This window comes from Dipodomys ordii, unplaced genomic scaffold (assembly GCF_000151885.1).
Source record: "Dipodomys ordii isolate 6190 unplaced genomic scaffold, Dord_2.0 Scaffold16, whole genome shotgun sequence".
Taxonomy (NCBI): domain Eukaryota; kingdom Metazoa; phylum Chordata; class Mammalia; order Rodentia; family Heteromyidae; genus Dipodomys; species Dipodomys ordii.
Window position 1 is genome coordinate 4,346,168 of NW_012267232.1, and position 14,777 is coordinate 4,360,944.

Consider the following 14,777-nt stretch of genomic DNA (forward strand, 5'->3'; position numbering starts at 1 on the left):
GAAGAAGAAGAAGAAGAAGAAGAAGAAGAAGAAGAAGAAGAAGAAGAAGAAGAAGAAGAAGAAGAAGAAGAAGAAGAAGAAGAAGAAACAGAAACTAGTAGGAGAGACTCACTGTGAAAGGCAAGGAGCAGATGGCGAAGGTGATGGTCATAATGGCCAGGAGGATAAGGTGGTCCGCTTCCTCCGCCATGGATGTCCTGTCCCCTCTCCGGCGGGGCCCGGGGCCACCCCGCGCGCTGCCCCCCGAGGGCCCGCAGCGACTCCTCTTCCCGCGGCGGTGCATGCGGACGAGGTTGAGGATGACACTGAAGTTGCAGGCCAGCACCGCCACGATGAGCAGCAGCAGCACGGTGGCGTAGAGCTGCAGGTAAGCGGTGCGCCCGTGCCGGATGAAGCACCACGTCCCGGGGCAGTACTGGACGTACTCACCGTAGCGGAGCAGCGGCAAGGAGCAGAAGAGCAGCGACACGGCGTAGATGGCGGGCAGCACGGCCAGGCCCCCGCGGCGCGAGAAGCGGCGCTGGTAGAAGTAGGGGTGGCCGATGGCGAGGTAGCGCTCCAAGGCCATGGCGAAGAGCATGAGCATCGTGGCCAGGCTGAAGAAGGTCATGGTGAAGGCGAAGTAGGTGCACACGCGGCTCTCGGGCGCCAAGGCCACCAACGTCTGGTTCTGCGCGTACGAAACCAGCACCACGGGGCTGATGAGGCAGGTCCCCAGGAGATCCGTGAGCACCAGCTCGGTCACCAGCACGTGGAACAAGGAGATGGGGCTCCGGCCGCCGGCGCTGCGCCCCGGGCCCCCTCGCCTGCGGCGTGCCAGCAACGCCAGCGCAACCAAGTTCCCCAGCACCCCAGCCGAGAACATCACGGCGCTGATGGCGGGGCTCTCGCCCGAGGGGAGCCGCTGTCGACTCTCGCAGTCCTCGTCCAGCCGGGAGGCATTGGAGACGTTGCCCATGGTGGAGAGCGAGCTCCCCCGGAGGAGCGGCGCGCGCTCCGCTCCCCGCCCGTACCTGGGAGGAGGAGGGTCTGAGCGCCCGAGGGTTCCCAGACCCAGAGGGAAAAGGGGAGGGACTGAACTCCAGAGCCCCTTTCCGGCCCCCAGCACGCCCCGAGGTGTAGCCGCGCCCCGGGCCCGGCCGAGCACCCACTGGCCGTTCGGCTGCAGCCGCCCTTGAGGCTCCCGAACTTTCCCGGTGGCGGATCCGAGCAATCGGCGACGTGTCCTGAGTCCCGACCGGGCGGAGCGCCCCTGGCCCCGGCCCGCGCAGTGCTGCGGCGGCTCCAGGAATGGGTCCTGGCCCTCCAGGGCGCCCCGGAAAGAGGTCGGAGCACCCTCTGGGCGCCGCGCGCAGAGCCGGGGGCGCGCGGGCTACTGGCGTCCTGGAGCTGCAGCGGTGGTCCGTGTTCCCTCCCCGAGAGCTGGAGGTCCCGGACACTGGACTGAGCCGTCTGGTCTCAGCTTGTCGCGTGGAGTTGGGGCCGGGGGCTTTGAGGGAGTACCGGCGGACACTTTCAGGGCACAAAAGTCCAGGGTAACAGGAAAGCAACATGACTCATCCAACGTCTAAGTAAGGAGTACTAGGGAATACCAGCCACTGAGCGCAGCTGGAAGACTATTATCTCTCCTTTCCTTCCTTCCTTCCTTCCTTCCTTCCTTCCTTCCTTCCTTCCTTCCTTCCTTCCTTCCTTCCTTCCTTCCTTCCTTCCTTCCTTCCTCCCTTCCTTCCTTTTCCTCTCTCTCTTTTTCTCTTTTTCTCTCTCTCTTTCTTTCCCTTCCCAAGTTGATGGAACACAGGGTGGGACAAAAATAAGGAGGAAGTGAAAAGCAAGCTGGCCCGTTCCAAACACCCCAAAACCACACGCACCGCTGACGGCCTGTTGTGCTACTGTGTTGATTTGGTTACTAGCATTTCACCTTTTCCTCTGTCAACACCAAAACGAATAACCACTGGTTTAAGCAACCTTAAAAAAAAAAAAAGAAAAGAAATATTTCTTGTAATTATATAAAATGGTATTTGTGACCACAGCTTGTAAACCATTCCAGTTCATTAATCTCTACTCAAGCTCAGTCTTGTAAGGACTGTGAATAGATCTGTTAGCCATTAATCTTTTCACATTCAATTATCCATGCAGGGCCCATTGGAAAAACCTATTCCTGGTAGTGTATTGGTAACTTGCCAGTTTTTGAATAGAGCTGACAAAAATGGTGACCTATCACCTATCCCAGGATTGTGAAAATAACTAACGATTGATATTTAAAACAACAAAATAAAATCCAGCTTGGACTGAAGACTAAGTAACTTGTATCCCCAGCACCACAAAACAATTAGCAACAAGGAAAATCCAGCTTGGCTGGGCTCATGCCTGTAATCCTTCCTACTCAGGAGGCTGAGATCTGAGGATTGTGATTCAAAGACATCCCTTGCAGAAAAGTCCATGAGACTCTCATCTCCAATAAACTACTCAACAAAAAGTCTGAAGTGGAGCTGTGGCTCAAGTAGTAGAAAGCTAGCCTTGAGCAAAAGAAGCCCAGAGAGGGCTGGGAAGGTGGCTCAGTGGTAGTGCGCTTGCCTTGCATGCCTGAGGCCCTGGGTTCCATTCCTCAGCACCACATAAAGAAAAAAGCCGGAAGTGGCGCTATGGCTCAAGTGGTAGAGCTCTAGCCTTGAGCTGAAGAGCTGAGGGACAGAGCCCAGGCCCGGAGTTCAGGCCCCAGGACCGGACCCCACAAAAAGACGCCCAGAGACAATGCCCAGGCCCTGCATTCAAGCTCCAGGACCAGTATCAAAAAAAAAAAAATCCAGCTTGACACCCAATGATCTGGGTAATTAGATGCCACTAGAAAGGTGGAATTCTGCGATCCTCAGATCTCAGCCTCCTGAATAGCTAAGATTACAGGCATGAGCCACTAGTGCCTGGCTACTTAAAGGATTTTTGAGTGATGAAACTTTAACTGTGGTTATTTTCAAATGGTTTTATACTTTTTCTGTTTTCATAATTTCCCTTATTACAAAAGCTTATTATTGAACCTTTTCTACATCCTTGTCTCTAGCTTTCTTTTGGATAGGTATCTGGTGGCAAGGCTCCCTTGGCTTTAATGAGTATCAGAGCCAGAGTGTAGTTCAAAAATCCTTACCTCATCCCTTTCTTCCTTCTCTTACTATTCTCCACCCTGACTCAGTCCCAGACCAAGAGAAGATTTGCACAGTGTGCACAAGCTAGTACCTAGCACACATTGCTTTCCACAAAGTCACCCCTTAGACCTGGAATCTGCACCTCAAGCATGCAGTAGGCCTGGGAAAGATGCCTACCTGGAGCACCAAAAGACTAGGACCAACATTTGAGCAGGGAATTCCATGATCTTGGTACAAGGCAGGTGGCCTGCAAGGGTGATGGCACAGGAAATGGGTGAGTGGTGTCCCACCTGTGGGGAGATGGATTTGTGACAAGAGGGAGACCACAGGGAGGGCCTAGAAGGCTTGGGGGATGGTGTCTTATCAACTACTCTACTGTGTTGCCCCGTTTTAGCTGCTACCAACAATTCAAATTACCCATTGTATATGATTCCAGAATTTTTTATTGAATATTTTTATTGTCTTTAAGTAGTTTTACTATGGAGTTGCCATTCAACAAAGCAGTTTAGGAATACAGTTGCCTTGATCAATGTCACTCGTCAACATTCTCACCCATCTTTCCTATGATTCCAGAATTTGGATGGTAAAAAATATATATGTATGCAGAATGTGTGTATTCATACATATATTGTCTCGACATATTTATGTGTAAATATGTCTTTGTATATTTGGTTTGTCAGTTTTGCTATGTCTCATGTTGTCAGATGTCTTACTAGAAGGGTTAGTTCCTGTTAGTTCCTCAACAGGTCCATCACATTTGTTCCTGTAAGGCCAATTCTTGTTTTATCTTGTAGCTTAAAAGCTGCCTCTTGGGGCTGGGAAGATGGTTCAGTGGTAGAGTGCTTTCCTTGCATGCATGAGGCCCTGAGTTGATTCCTCAGTTCCACATAAGCAGAAAAAGCTGGAAGTAGCACTGTGGCTCAAGTGGTAGAGTGCTAGCCTTGAGCTGAAGAGTGCCCAGGCCCAGAGTTCAGGCCACTACTGACAAAAACAAAAAACAAAAAAAAACCAAAAACACTGCTTCTTTTTATTGCTAAGATCAGTGTCCCCATCTTAATAATACAATTTCAGTTCACACAGAGCCTAGATTTTCCTAACAGAAAACAAATGAATAACCCTCAATTCCAGAACTGAGCCAGCAATCTTAGCTAATACTTTAGTTATTGTGTGTAAGACCATTGTATTTGGGAAATAGCAGGTGATGTACAATTTTATGTGTCAACTTGACTAGGCCATGGGATGTTCAAAATGTTAGATACGCAAGGGCAGGGTGTGTCTGTAAAAAGGCTTCTGCACACTATCAGTGTTTGAGCCGGCACTTTGAGGAAAGCAGATATCTAACCCCTCTAAGTGGGAGAGCCTTCTTCCAATCTATGGGGGACTGAACAGAACTGAAAGGGTAGAGGAAGTGTGGATTTCCAGCTTGAGCAGAGACAATTGTCTTCTTTTTTTGCCCTCAGTGTTGCTGACTCTCAGGCCTTGCAAACCCAGACTGAAATCATCATGATTATCTCTTCCGCTCTGAGACCTCTTTCTAACTCCATCATACATACAGATAAAGTTACATGTTGTTTAATGGCAGACACATGTTCTTAGGTGGTTCTGTGGTTGTACAAACACTGTAGAGTGTACTCACACAAATAAGTGTGGCTACAAGATAGCTAGGCAACATAATCTTATAGGACCACCATTGTCTATGAAGTGCATGTGATTGTGAATACAGGAATCATACATCTGCCCACCTCCAACACCCATGTTAGACTGTTTTTGCCACTTTGACAAATATCTGAGAAGAACCATTTAAGAAAAGGAAAGAGTTATTTTAGTTCATAGTTTCAGAGATTATAGTCCAATGATGTGGATCCATTGCTTTCAGCTAGAGGTGTGGAAGAGGAAAGTTGCTTACCTGCATGGTAGCTATGAAGAGAGACAGGAAAGGGCCTGAGACAAAGTATACCTTTTTAGGGCACATCTTTAGTGACCCTCTTTCCCTCAAGTAGGCCTCGCTTGTCAAGTTCTGCTACATGCAATAGTCTTTTCAAATTTAGAATTCATCCATGGATTGATATGCTGATGAAAACCAAGCCCTCATGATTGGATCACTTCTCAAAAATCCCATCTCTGAACACTGCTTGTATTGAAGTCCACCCCTTTAATACATGAACCTTTTCAAGGGACACTTCATATCCAAAGCACAGCACATATCTATGTGCATATTCAGTTGGTTCTGTTACTTTGGAGAGCCCTGACCAATACATGTGACCAAAAGTCCAAATACTTAACTGAAGTAACAGATTACTTAATGTAGGCCATTTCTTCAAAAGTAAGAAGATTTGTATTTGAAGGAAGAAGAGTCCATGGGGAGAAAGCCAGGATTCATTCTTGCTCATTCTTGTGTTTGTTATTTGTTTCTATTTATTCTCACGTGAGAGAGCTAGGTTTGAGGGCTTTCACCTATTGTACCCATTATTCTAGATACTCAGAGGACTGAAATATGAAGATCACAATCCTAAGTCATCTCAGGCAGGAAACACCAAGAGATTATATCTCAAAAAACCATCAAAACCCTGGCTAAAGTCATGGCTCAAGTGGTAGAGCACCAACCATAAGTGAAAAAGCCATGTGAGAGCTTCCAGAAAAAAAAAAAGGATACATCTCCATACTTATTAAAATGACCTTTGTCATATTTTGGGTTTAAAAAGTATATATTTATATAATGCTATTAATGTTAAATTATATTCATAAGCATTTGCATAGGGCAGATAAAGATGATCAACAAAATATTAATGATATTTTCTCTAGTGCTTTCTTTTTATACTTGTATATTTTAGTTGATTTTTCTATAAATTTGTATTCCCTTTACATTAGGAAACGCAGGAAGATGATGTTGTTTAGAGAGTCTTTTTCTGTTCTGTGTGTGTGTGTGTGTGTGTGAGAGAGAGAGAGAGAGAGAGAGAGTCCTGGGGTGTGAACCCAGAGCTTAGATGCTGTTCCTAAGCTTTTTTCTCTCTCTCAAGGATAGTGCTCTGCCATTTAAACCTCAGGTCCAGTTTCAGCTTTTTTGGTAGTTGATTGGAGATAAGAGTCACAGACTTTCCTGTCCCAGCTGGCTTCACACCACAAGCCACAGATCTCAGCCTCCTGAGTAGCTAGGATTACAGGCTTGAGCCACTGGTGCCTGGTGAGAGTCTTTTCTAATTGGTAGAAAGCAGAATATTAGATGCTATTGACTAAAATTCTCTCCAAGTTTTGCTCTTTAATGAATCTGAAGGTCTTACCAGTTGTATGAGCTGATAGAAAAGTTTTACAGTTGGATTTTTCACAAAAGGTTTGCAGGTATCACTGTTAGTTGAATATTGGAAATCATCCAACATTATTCATCATTTCTAATGAAACAGTGGCTCAACCTAATTAAGGCACTTCTTTTATGTTAGATTCTTAACATCCTTGGTTCATTGTCTAGTGGTGACACACACCATCACCAGGAAATCCACCTCTCCTAAAGCTGGCAAAAGCATCAACAACAAAAACAGTCAACCAGAGCACCAAAATAGAAGTATTCAATAGAAACTGACTTTTAGACACCCTAGAATTGTTTTCTTTAGGTCTGAGCTCAATACTTGGTACTTTTCTTCATTGGCTAGTACCTACCAACTGGGCCCCAGCCTAGGTGTTTCAGTTAATAAATGCTCAAAGAATTAGAGAAACAGTAAGCAAGCAGGTAGAGAACTACAGTAGGAAATAACCAAATGGAATTTCTAGAATTAAAAAGTACCTCAGTTTGGAGTTAGCCAGAGAGCAAACTTAGAAACTGGCTGTAACCAGTCACCTTTCTGTCTGTTGCTTTTAAATTTTTTGGCCTGCTGCTCCTGAGACATATTCACTCTTCCCCCATCATGGAGACAATCCTTGTTTCCTGCCATTTGCTCTCTTCCTATGCAAGAAATGAGGCATACCTGTTCTCTGTGCTGTGTCCCCCAGGCCTCTGTGAGATTTTGGAGTGTGGAGCTACAGTTTTAAAGAAAGCTTTGTGTGGATATCCAAGCTCTGTCTTCCTTCTGAACCTTGCCCTCTCTTGTTCGCAGAGGGTTTGGAGGTTGCTGGGGGAGAAGTTGGGACACCTTACTTACTATATCTTGTCTTCTCTGATCTGCTCTCCTAAGCCCAGAAGCCAAAGTCCAGACCCAAGGCTGGGCTGTTGATGTTCTGTGCCATCCATTCTCTGAGGCAGGAACCCTAGCTGCTGTTGGAAACAGGAACTTCTGGGCAAATATACATAAGCCAAGACGTCATACGAGTATCTGGCCAAATTTATGTCTACATAGGGATGTGTGTATGTGTGTTCAAGGCTTGGTGAGACTTTCCACAGCCACACAAGTTATTGGAGATAAATCTACAATAGTGCTGATTAGCAGCTGAATCATTCTGAAAGAAATCATTTTGCTGTTAGGAAGGCAAACTACTTGTGGCTCTAATTTCTTTTTCATATGGCTTCATGATAAAGAATGCCATGCACATATAAAGGTTCTCTTTTCTTGCAAAGGTTTGTTTTCAAAGACAGAACCAACTGTAAAGTAGAATAGCAATTGTAACAGAAAAGCAAGGATATAGTTAACTCATTTTTACCAAATGACAGCTATTATAGAAAATTTGGAAAACTTGAAGGAAGAGAAAAGGTCATTAATAAATGGTCACTTAAAACTGACAGCAGTGGCTCATGACTGTAATTCTAGCTATTCAGGAGGCTGAGATCAGAGGATCAAGGTTCAAAGAGGTTCTGTCCCAACTGAGAGAATACCAACCTTGAGCTAAAAAATGAAGGGACGGTGCCCAGCCCTGAGTCAAAGCCCTTGGACTGGAGGTCTTGATTCAATACTACACTGGGCAAGAAAGTCCATGAGACTTACCTCCAATGAACCACCCCAAAAGCCAGAAATGGAGTTGTGGCTCAAGGAGCAGAGCACAAGCCTTCAGCAAAACAGCATTCAGGTCCTGAGTTCAAGTCCCAGGACTGGCGCACACACACACACACACACACACACACACACACACACACACACGCACACGCACACGCACACACACACGGAACATTAATATCATCATATCAACTAGCTTGTATATTGACTTTCTGTTTTGACAATTGGTAACTAAAGAGAAAGAACCAGACCTTTTTATAACAAATATATCTTAGAATAGTAACCAAACAACCCAAATGATGAAAGTTCTTCATTGTAGAAGAACGTTAGTTAAGAACATAGAAAGCATGACAGAAGGGGAGGGGAAAGGGAAAAAACGAATTGTTTAAATAGGGACACAGGTGGACCCATTGCAACAATGAGACATACAAGACATGTTGAAAAACGAACTTTACAGCTTAGGTGGCAGGGAAGGGATGGTAGGGGAAAACAAAGGAGGAGGCAACAATGCTTGATAAGAAATGTACTCATTACCTTGCTCATGTAATTGTAACCCCTCTGTACAGTATTTTCACAAAAACTTATTTAAAAAGAAGAAAGAAAGCATGACAGAAACAGAAAAGTCAGCATGTTGACATCCACATTAAAGTGACTGATTTGAGCACCAATAACTGTCTTCTCTTGAAATATGTAAGCACACGATCCATCAGGACATCCACATAAGACCACATTTGTGTCCATGAAGATCACATTTCCTTGTTGCATGGTGTATTGTTCAATAAACTAGTTACTATTTACTTACTCTAATGTAACAAAAAAGCCACATCAAGTTTGACATCGATGATTTATTTTAGCTATAAATTGAACTCATCAAGTCTTCCATTTTAACTTGCAACTAAATTTCAGAGACCAACTAAGGTGACAAGTAGTCAAACTCAGAAAGTGGGACAACTGGCCAAATCTCCACCACAAGTTAGCCGCTAGAAGGAACACAGAGAATCCATGAGGCAGAATGAAGTAGGAAACTAGGTTGTGGTTGGACAAATAAACTGTAGCAGACGTTTTGAGACACACTGTGAAAATCTGAATGTGAGCTAGATAAGATGGAATGTACTGATCTGGAAAGTTAGAAACCCATAATAAGCAGATAACAATGATACAGTATGTAGCATTTTGGCAATGCACACACAACTATGCACACATTGCATACATGAATATTCAGAAGAATGTGCCACAAGTGTCATGGTAGTGATTATTTGATAATAAAAATACAGACTGTTGTATCATTTTTGTATCTCTTGTTTGTTTTGAATGTGTGTGTGGTACTGGGCCTTAATTCAGGGCCTCATGCTTGTTGCTTGGCTTCTTCACTCAAGGCTAGAACTCTACCACTTGAGTCACAGCTCCACTTCAGGGTTTTTTTCTAGTTAACAAGACAGTTTGTTTTTGTGCTGGTACTGGGGCTAGAACTTGGGGTATGGGCACTGGCCCTTAGCTTTTTCATTCAAAGCTAGCACTGTACCACTTGAGCCCAAGTTCTACTTAGGTTTTTGGTGGTTTATTGAAGGTAAGAGTCTCTGGACTTTTCTGCCTGGGTTGACTTTGAATTGTGATCCTCCAATCTCAACTTCTTTAGTAGCTAGAATTACAGGTATGAGCCACTAGTGCCTGGTCTGCTTCTATCTTTTTTTTAAAATGTAATTTTCTATAATGTACACATCACTTTTAACAATAATCAGCAAGAGTAGGAGTTGGTCAAATGTACAGAGAAGCAGCACCTCCATTTGGGCAACGATTTGATACATGAAATAATAGTCCAAATCTTGGCTTTTTATTTCCTCCATCAGACTACATAGAAAGGAGGGGATGAGATTCTGAGCAAGCAATGTCCAAATAGAAGAATTTGATGGGCCATTGCTACGTCTGGATCCTTGTGAAATAGCCCTACCTGTTGCTCCTCTGCCACTAAGTTCGGAGAACTCTTAGGACATGTTATAGTATCTGAAAGATTCTCATTGTTCAAGTCAGTGCCCCTAAAAGTTCTCAGGCTCTCATGTGCCCTATCTTTTGCTGTCTGAGTATATAAAAATGGAGGAAGGAATAAGCAGTTTTCAAGACACCATGGCTTGTCCTGTTGTTCTTGATTCCAAATATCTTTGGGACAAAATTTGGTTACAGAAAGAGAGCCTACACTTGAATCAGGGTTTTAAATATTTAAATCCAGTGAGCAGATGAGAATATAGAGAAGTATATTGACTATGACCAGCCTGAATGTAACCCAAGGCTTACAAAGCTAAACCCCAACCCCTTTTATGATTGGTATAACAGGAGAGATCCATTTCAGACACCAAAGTGGTTCCATGAGCAGACTTGCCCATCTAGGAAGCTTAATCAGTCTTGGTGTGGGCAATCTTGGTGTTCTAAGGAACCCAACCTTAACAGGATACCAAGCACAAATGTGCAATACATGTGGGTTTATAGCACTTTTCTTTGATACTTCAGGGACCAGTTGTGAGATTATAATACTCATTTTGAAAGCATTTATATCTGTTGTTTTCTTTTCCTTTTTATCCTCATCTCCCATGGGAACTTTGACTCAAGATTATTCAATGTGAGAAAGTCTGTGTCACTTATAAGCAGTGCCAATAAGAGAAAGTAAGTGATTTCAAGCTGGTAATTGTCTTCTATGTCTTAAAATCACCAAGTTACCTGGTGCATTTCACTGGAGTTCTCTTGCAGTTCAGCTCAAACAGCTGGTTTGATTATATGAATGGATTTTAGGCACTAGTACACCTTCCAAAGGAATAATATAAAAATTTAGGGCAGTCATTGGTCAAGAATTTTGACGTTAAATTTGGATATCCTCTAAAAAGAGGGGGGAAATGCACTTGGAAATAAACAGAGAAATCTGATTTTATCTAATTGTAATTTAAAATTATGAAAATACCATGTTCAGATGATTAATAATTCTAACTTGCAATATTCCTTCCAGTTTTCTCTGCTATGAAGTACACATAAAATTTTGCCTCCTCCTTTTTCCTAAGTACCTCCTATGTAGTCACATTGTAATAACCACATCAACTTGTCAAATTATAACTATTTCTCTTATTTCTGGGCAGCCAGACTGCTTCTAGTTCTTAAAAAATAGCTTCATATGCCGGGCTCCAGTGGCTCATGCCTGTAATCCTCGCTACTCAGGAGGCTGAGATCTGAGGATTGTTGTTCAAAGCCAGCCTGAACAGGAAACTCCGTGAGACTCTTATCTCCAATAAACCACTCAGAAAACCAGAAGTGGCACGGTGGCTCAAGAGCTCTAGCCTTGGGCAGAAGAGCTGAAGGACAGCGTTCAGGCCCAGAGTTCAAGCCCTGTGGACGAAACAAAAAAAAAAAGCTTCATATAAACATGGGTACTATTTGGAAGGGGAAACAGAAGAGGACAGTACTTTATATGCATGTATGAAGACAGAATAATGAAATGCATTAAATTGGTTTAGAAATGGGGAAAGGAGCACAAGAAACAGCAATAAAGGGAGTGAATTCAATCAAAGTATATTATGTGTGTATATGTAAACAACACAGTGAAACCCCCTTCATACAATTGGTATAGGCTAATAAAATTTTGTTTAACAGAATGACTAAATTAAAAAAAATTTTATTGAGAAAGTGATGAGCTGAGGGGTTACAGTTACATAGAACCCTAACCCTAACCCTAACCCAAACTGACCTGTTGCAACAATGAGAAGTACAAGTTGTCGTGCCCAAAACGAGCTTTACAATGTCGGTGGGGGGGGGGGGAAGGGGGGGGAAGGAGAAGGATTGGGGTGGGGGGGGGGGGAGGCTGGGAAGGGATGTGAAGGGTAAACAAAGGAGGAGGCTGCAATTCTTGGTAAGAAATGTACGCATTATCCCGCCCATATAATTGTAACCCCTCTGTACAGTATGTTCACAAATAAAATAAAATAAAATTTAAAAAAATGAGAATCAAAAAAATAAAAATAAAAAAATAAAATTATTGTTACCCCATCCCTCTTTATCTCCCCTCCCCCTCTGCCTCCCCCCCCAAGTTGGAATATTCCAACATAGTGTCAAGTGAGTATAAATGTTGCTGTGGTTCATTCATTGTTCTGCTGTTTCTGTGATCCTCTTTCCCTCTTTTTATGGGGGTAGTATTTTGACATTTAAGCCTTCCCTCCCTCTTTTCTTCCCTCACTCCCTCCCTCCTTTCCTTCCATGCTGGAGATCTGTACATTCTGCCCAAATGTTCAACCACGGAGCCACACTCCCCATATTTGAGATTCTGTTCCTAGGATTGGATCTTGGCTATGAAATCAGTAAATCAAAGAATGGGATCATTTTTGAATGGTTGGTGTCTATTTTCACATCACTTTCTTTTTGTTGTTCTTGTTGTTTTAAGACAGATTCTTTCTGTAGCCCATGCTACATTCATGCTCATCCTCCTCAGCCTTGATCCATACCACTTTATAAGGGGTAAACATAATTATCAGCAGTGAAAGGAAAATATTTTCAGCACACCCACCTAGCATTGGGCATTACTGTTTCTAAAATGCACTACTGTGTCTAAAATGCTTCGATCATTTACTGGGCCAAAAAATGTCATCTTGTTCTTTAGATTAGAAGTTCTTTGACTTTGAGCCAAGGTTGAACTTTTTTTTGGGGGGGGGGTCCGGTCGTGGAGCCTGAACTCTGGGCCTGGGGTGCTGTCCCTCAGCTCTTCAGCTCAAGCTTGAGCCACAACACCACTTCCGGCTTTTTTCTTTTTGCTTATGTGGTGCTGAGGAATCAAACCCAGGGCCTCAGGCATGCAAGGCAAGTGCTCTACCACTGAGCCACCTTCCCAGCCCTGAACATTTTTTTAACTTTATGAATTTTATACATTTTCTGAACCTCTGGGAACCTGGTTCTGATTTTCTCAAGGGCCCTTCAGAAAATAAAGTCTAAATTATACCAAAGTTGGGAGTTGAATAGAAAAAAAAATAGCCTCATAAAATTAAGACCTAAAGGGCAGGAGTGAAGGGAAGAGAAGGGAAAGGGAGAAAAAGGAGGGGAAGGGAGGGGAAGAAAGAGGAGGGGAAAGGAGGAGAAGAGTAGGGGAGAGGAGAGAGAAGGAGAAGAGAAGAAGGGAGGGGATAGGAAAGAAAGAGAGTGGAGGAAGAGAGAGAAGAGTAACGAAAGGGAGAAGGGAGGGGGAGTAAAATGGGGAGAGGGAAGGAAAGGGGAAGGGAAAGAAGGGGAGGGGACAAAAGGGGAGCAGAAGGTAGAGGACCACCCTAGTCCTGAGAAGCTATAAGCACATGCTGGCAGACCCTGGGAAATTTTAACCCCAACTTCATCTTACATGGAATGCGCACGCGTGCGCGCGCGCGCGCACACACACACACACACACACACACACACACACACACCATGAATGAAGCTGTCTGGTCCTGTCCCTACCCTGCCATGTTCCCTTCAACCACAGGTCATATGTGACTAGTTCCTTGCCCTACACTCTGAAAGTGAGAATCCCACTTGGAACATGACATTAGACTTGAGAAAAAGATATTAAATATAAACATAAAATGCACATGGAGGTGATTTTTCAAAAAATGCAAACAAACAAACAAACAAAGACAGGCACCAGTGGCTCATGCCTGTAATCCTAGCCACTCAGAGGATCATGATTCAAACATAGCCTGTGCAGGAAAAACTCTAAGACTCTCATCTCCAATTAATCACCAAAAAGCCGGAAGTGGAACTGTGGCTCAAGTGGTAAAGTACTAGTTATGAGCTAAGAAAGCTCAGGGACAATACCTAGGCCCTGAATTCCATTCTAGACCTTGGAGAGAGGGAGAGAGAAGGGGGGATGGAGAGGGAGGAAGGAAGGGAGAAAGAAAGCAAGGAAGGAAGGAAAGACGGAAGGAAGGAAAGACAAGAAGAGAAAGAAGAGAAAGAAAAGGAAGAAGAGAAAAGAAAAGACATACTTTCTCAAAAGCCAGGATGTAGCTTCTAGTGTGAGGAGAGATTGTCTCTAGGAAAAGGACATAGAAGGTTTCTGGTACTGACGTTAATTCTGTGTATTGTGTTGCTTGTTGTTTACATGGATATTCCCATGCAAACTATCTTTTCTGTGTCATTTTCAGTTTTCCATTGGAATGAACATTTCACCCCACTTTCCATGCTTTCTGGAGGCCCCTTCTTGCGCAGTTCTCACAGCCCTGCCCAGCGCTCTGTTGCCGGCCTCCTCTCCTGTGGTATAGACATACAGGGATAGACATTACAGAGCATAGACATTACAGGGGAGGCCTGAGTCTTTCTATTCTTTTCCACAGCACCTGCTTGGTGGGAAGTCTACAAAGGAATAAAGATCCCTGCACAGTGGATGTTAATCCAGCATGGATTTCATCTGGATAGTATGTCAACATTTTGCAAAAACAACAATCATGAAGCCCAGGGATAAACCTGTGAAAATCTGCTGAAGATAATATAAATGCTAGCAGGACAGGACATGATAATTCCCACTATTACACAGAGAGAGTTCACTGACACCTGTGAACTCAACGTAAGTGAGCCTTTTCCTTTTATGAAGCAAAATAACTATCTCCATAAAAAACATTATAAAGTTACATTTATTGATTCCCCCAGGGTTTTACTGAATCATCCAGATGATTATTCTCATACATCTTTGGAACAAGAACAACAATAAAAAATACCCAGAACACAAAAT

At 43.7% G+C, this 14,777-nt stretch overlaps 1 protein-coding gene across 1 annotated transcript in view; it reads right to left on the bottom strand.

The window, feature by feature from the left end:
• Positions 1-1,041, bottom strand: part of Ptger2 (prostaglandin E receptor 2 (subtype EP2), 53kDa) — a 14,468-nt gene extending 13,427 nt beyond the window's left edge. Inside the window, exon 1 of the mRNA XM_013012254.1 lies at positions 113-1,041. Coding sequence (XP_012867708.1) covers positions 113-958 — 846 coding nt within the window. The 5' untranslated portion in view covers positions 959-1,041. The remainder of the gene's footprint in view (positions 1-112) is intronic.
• Positions 1,042-14,777: the final 13,736 nt, after the last annotated feature.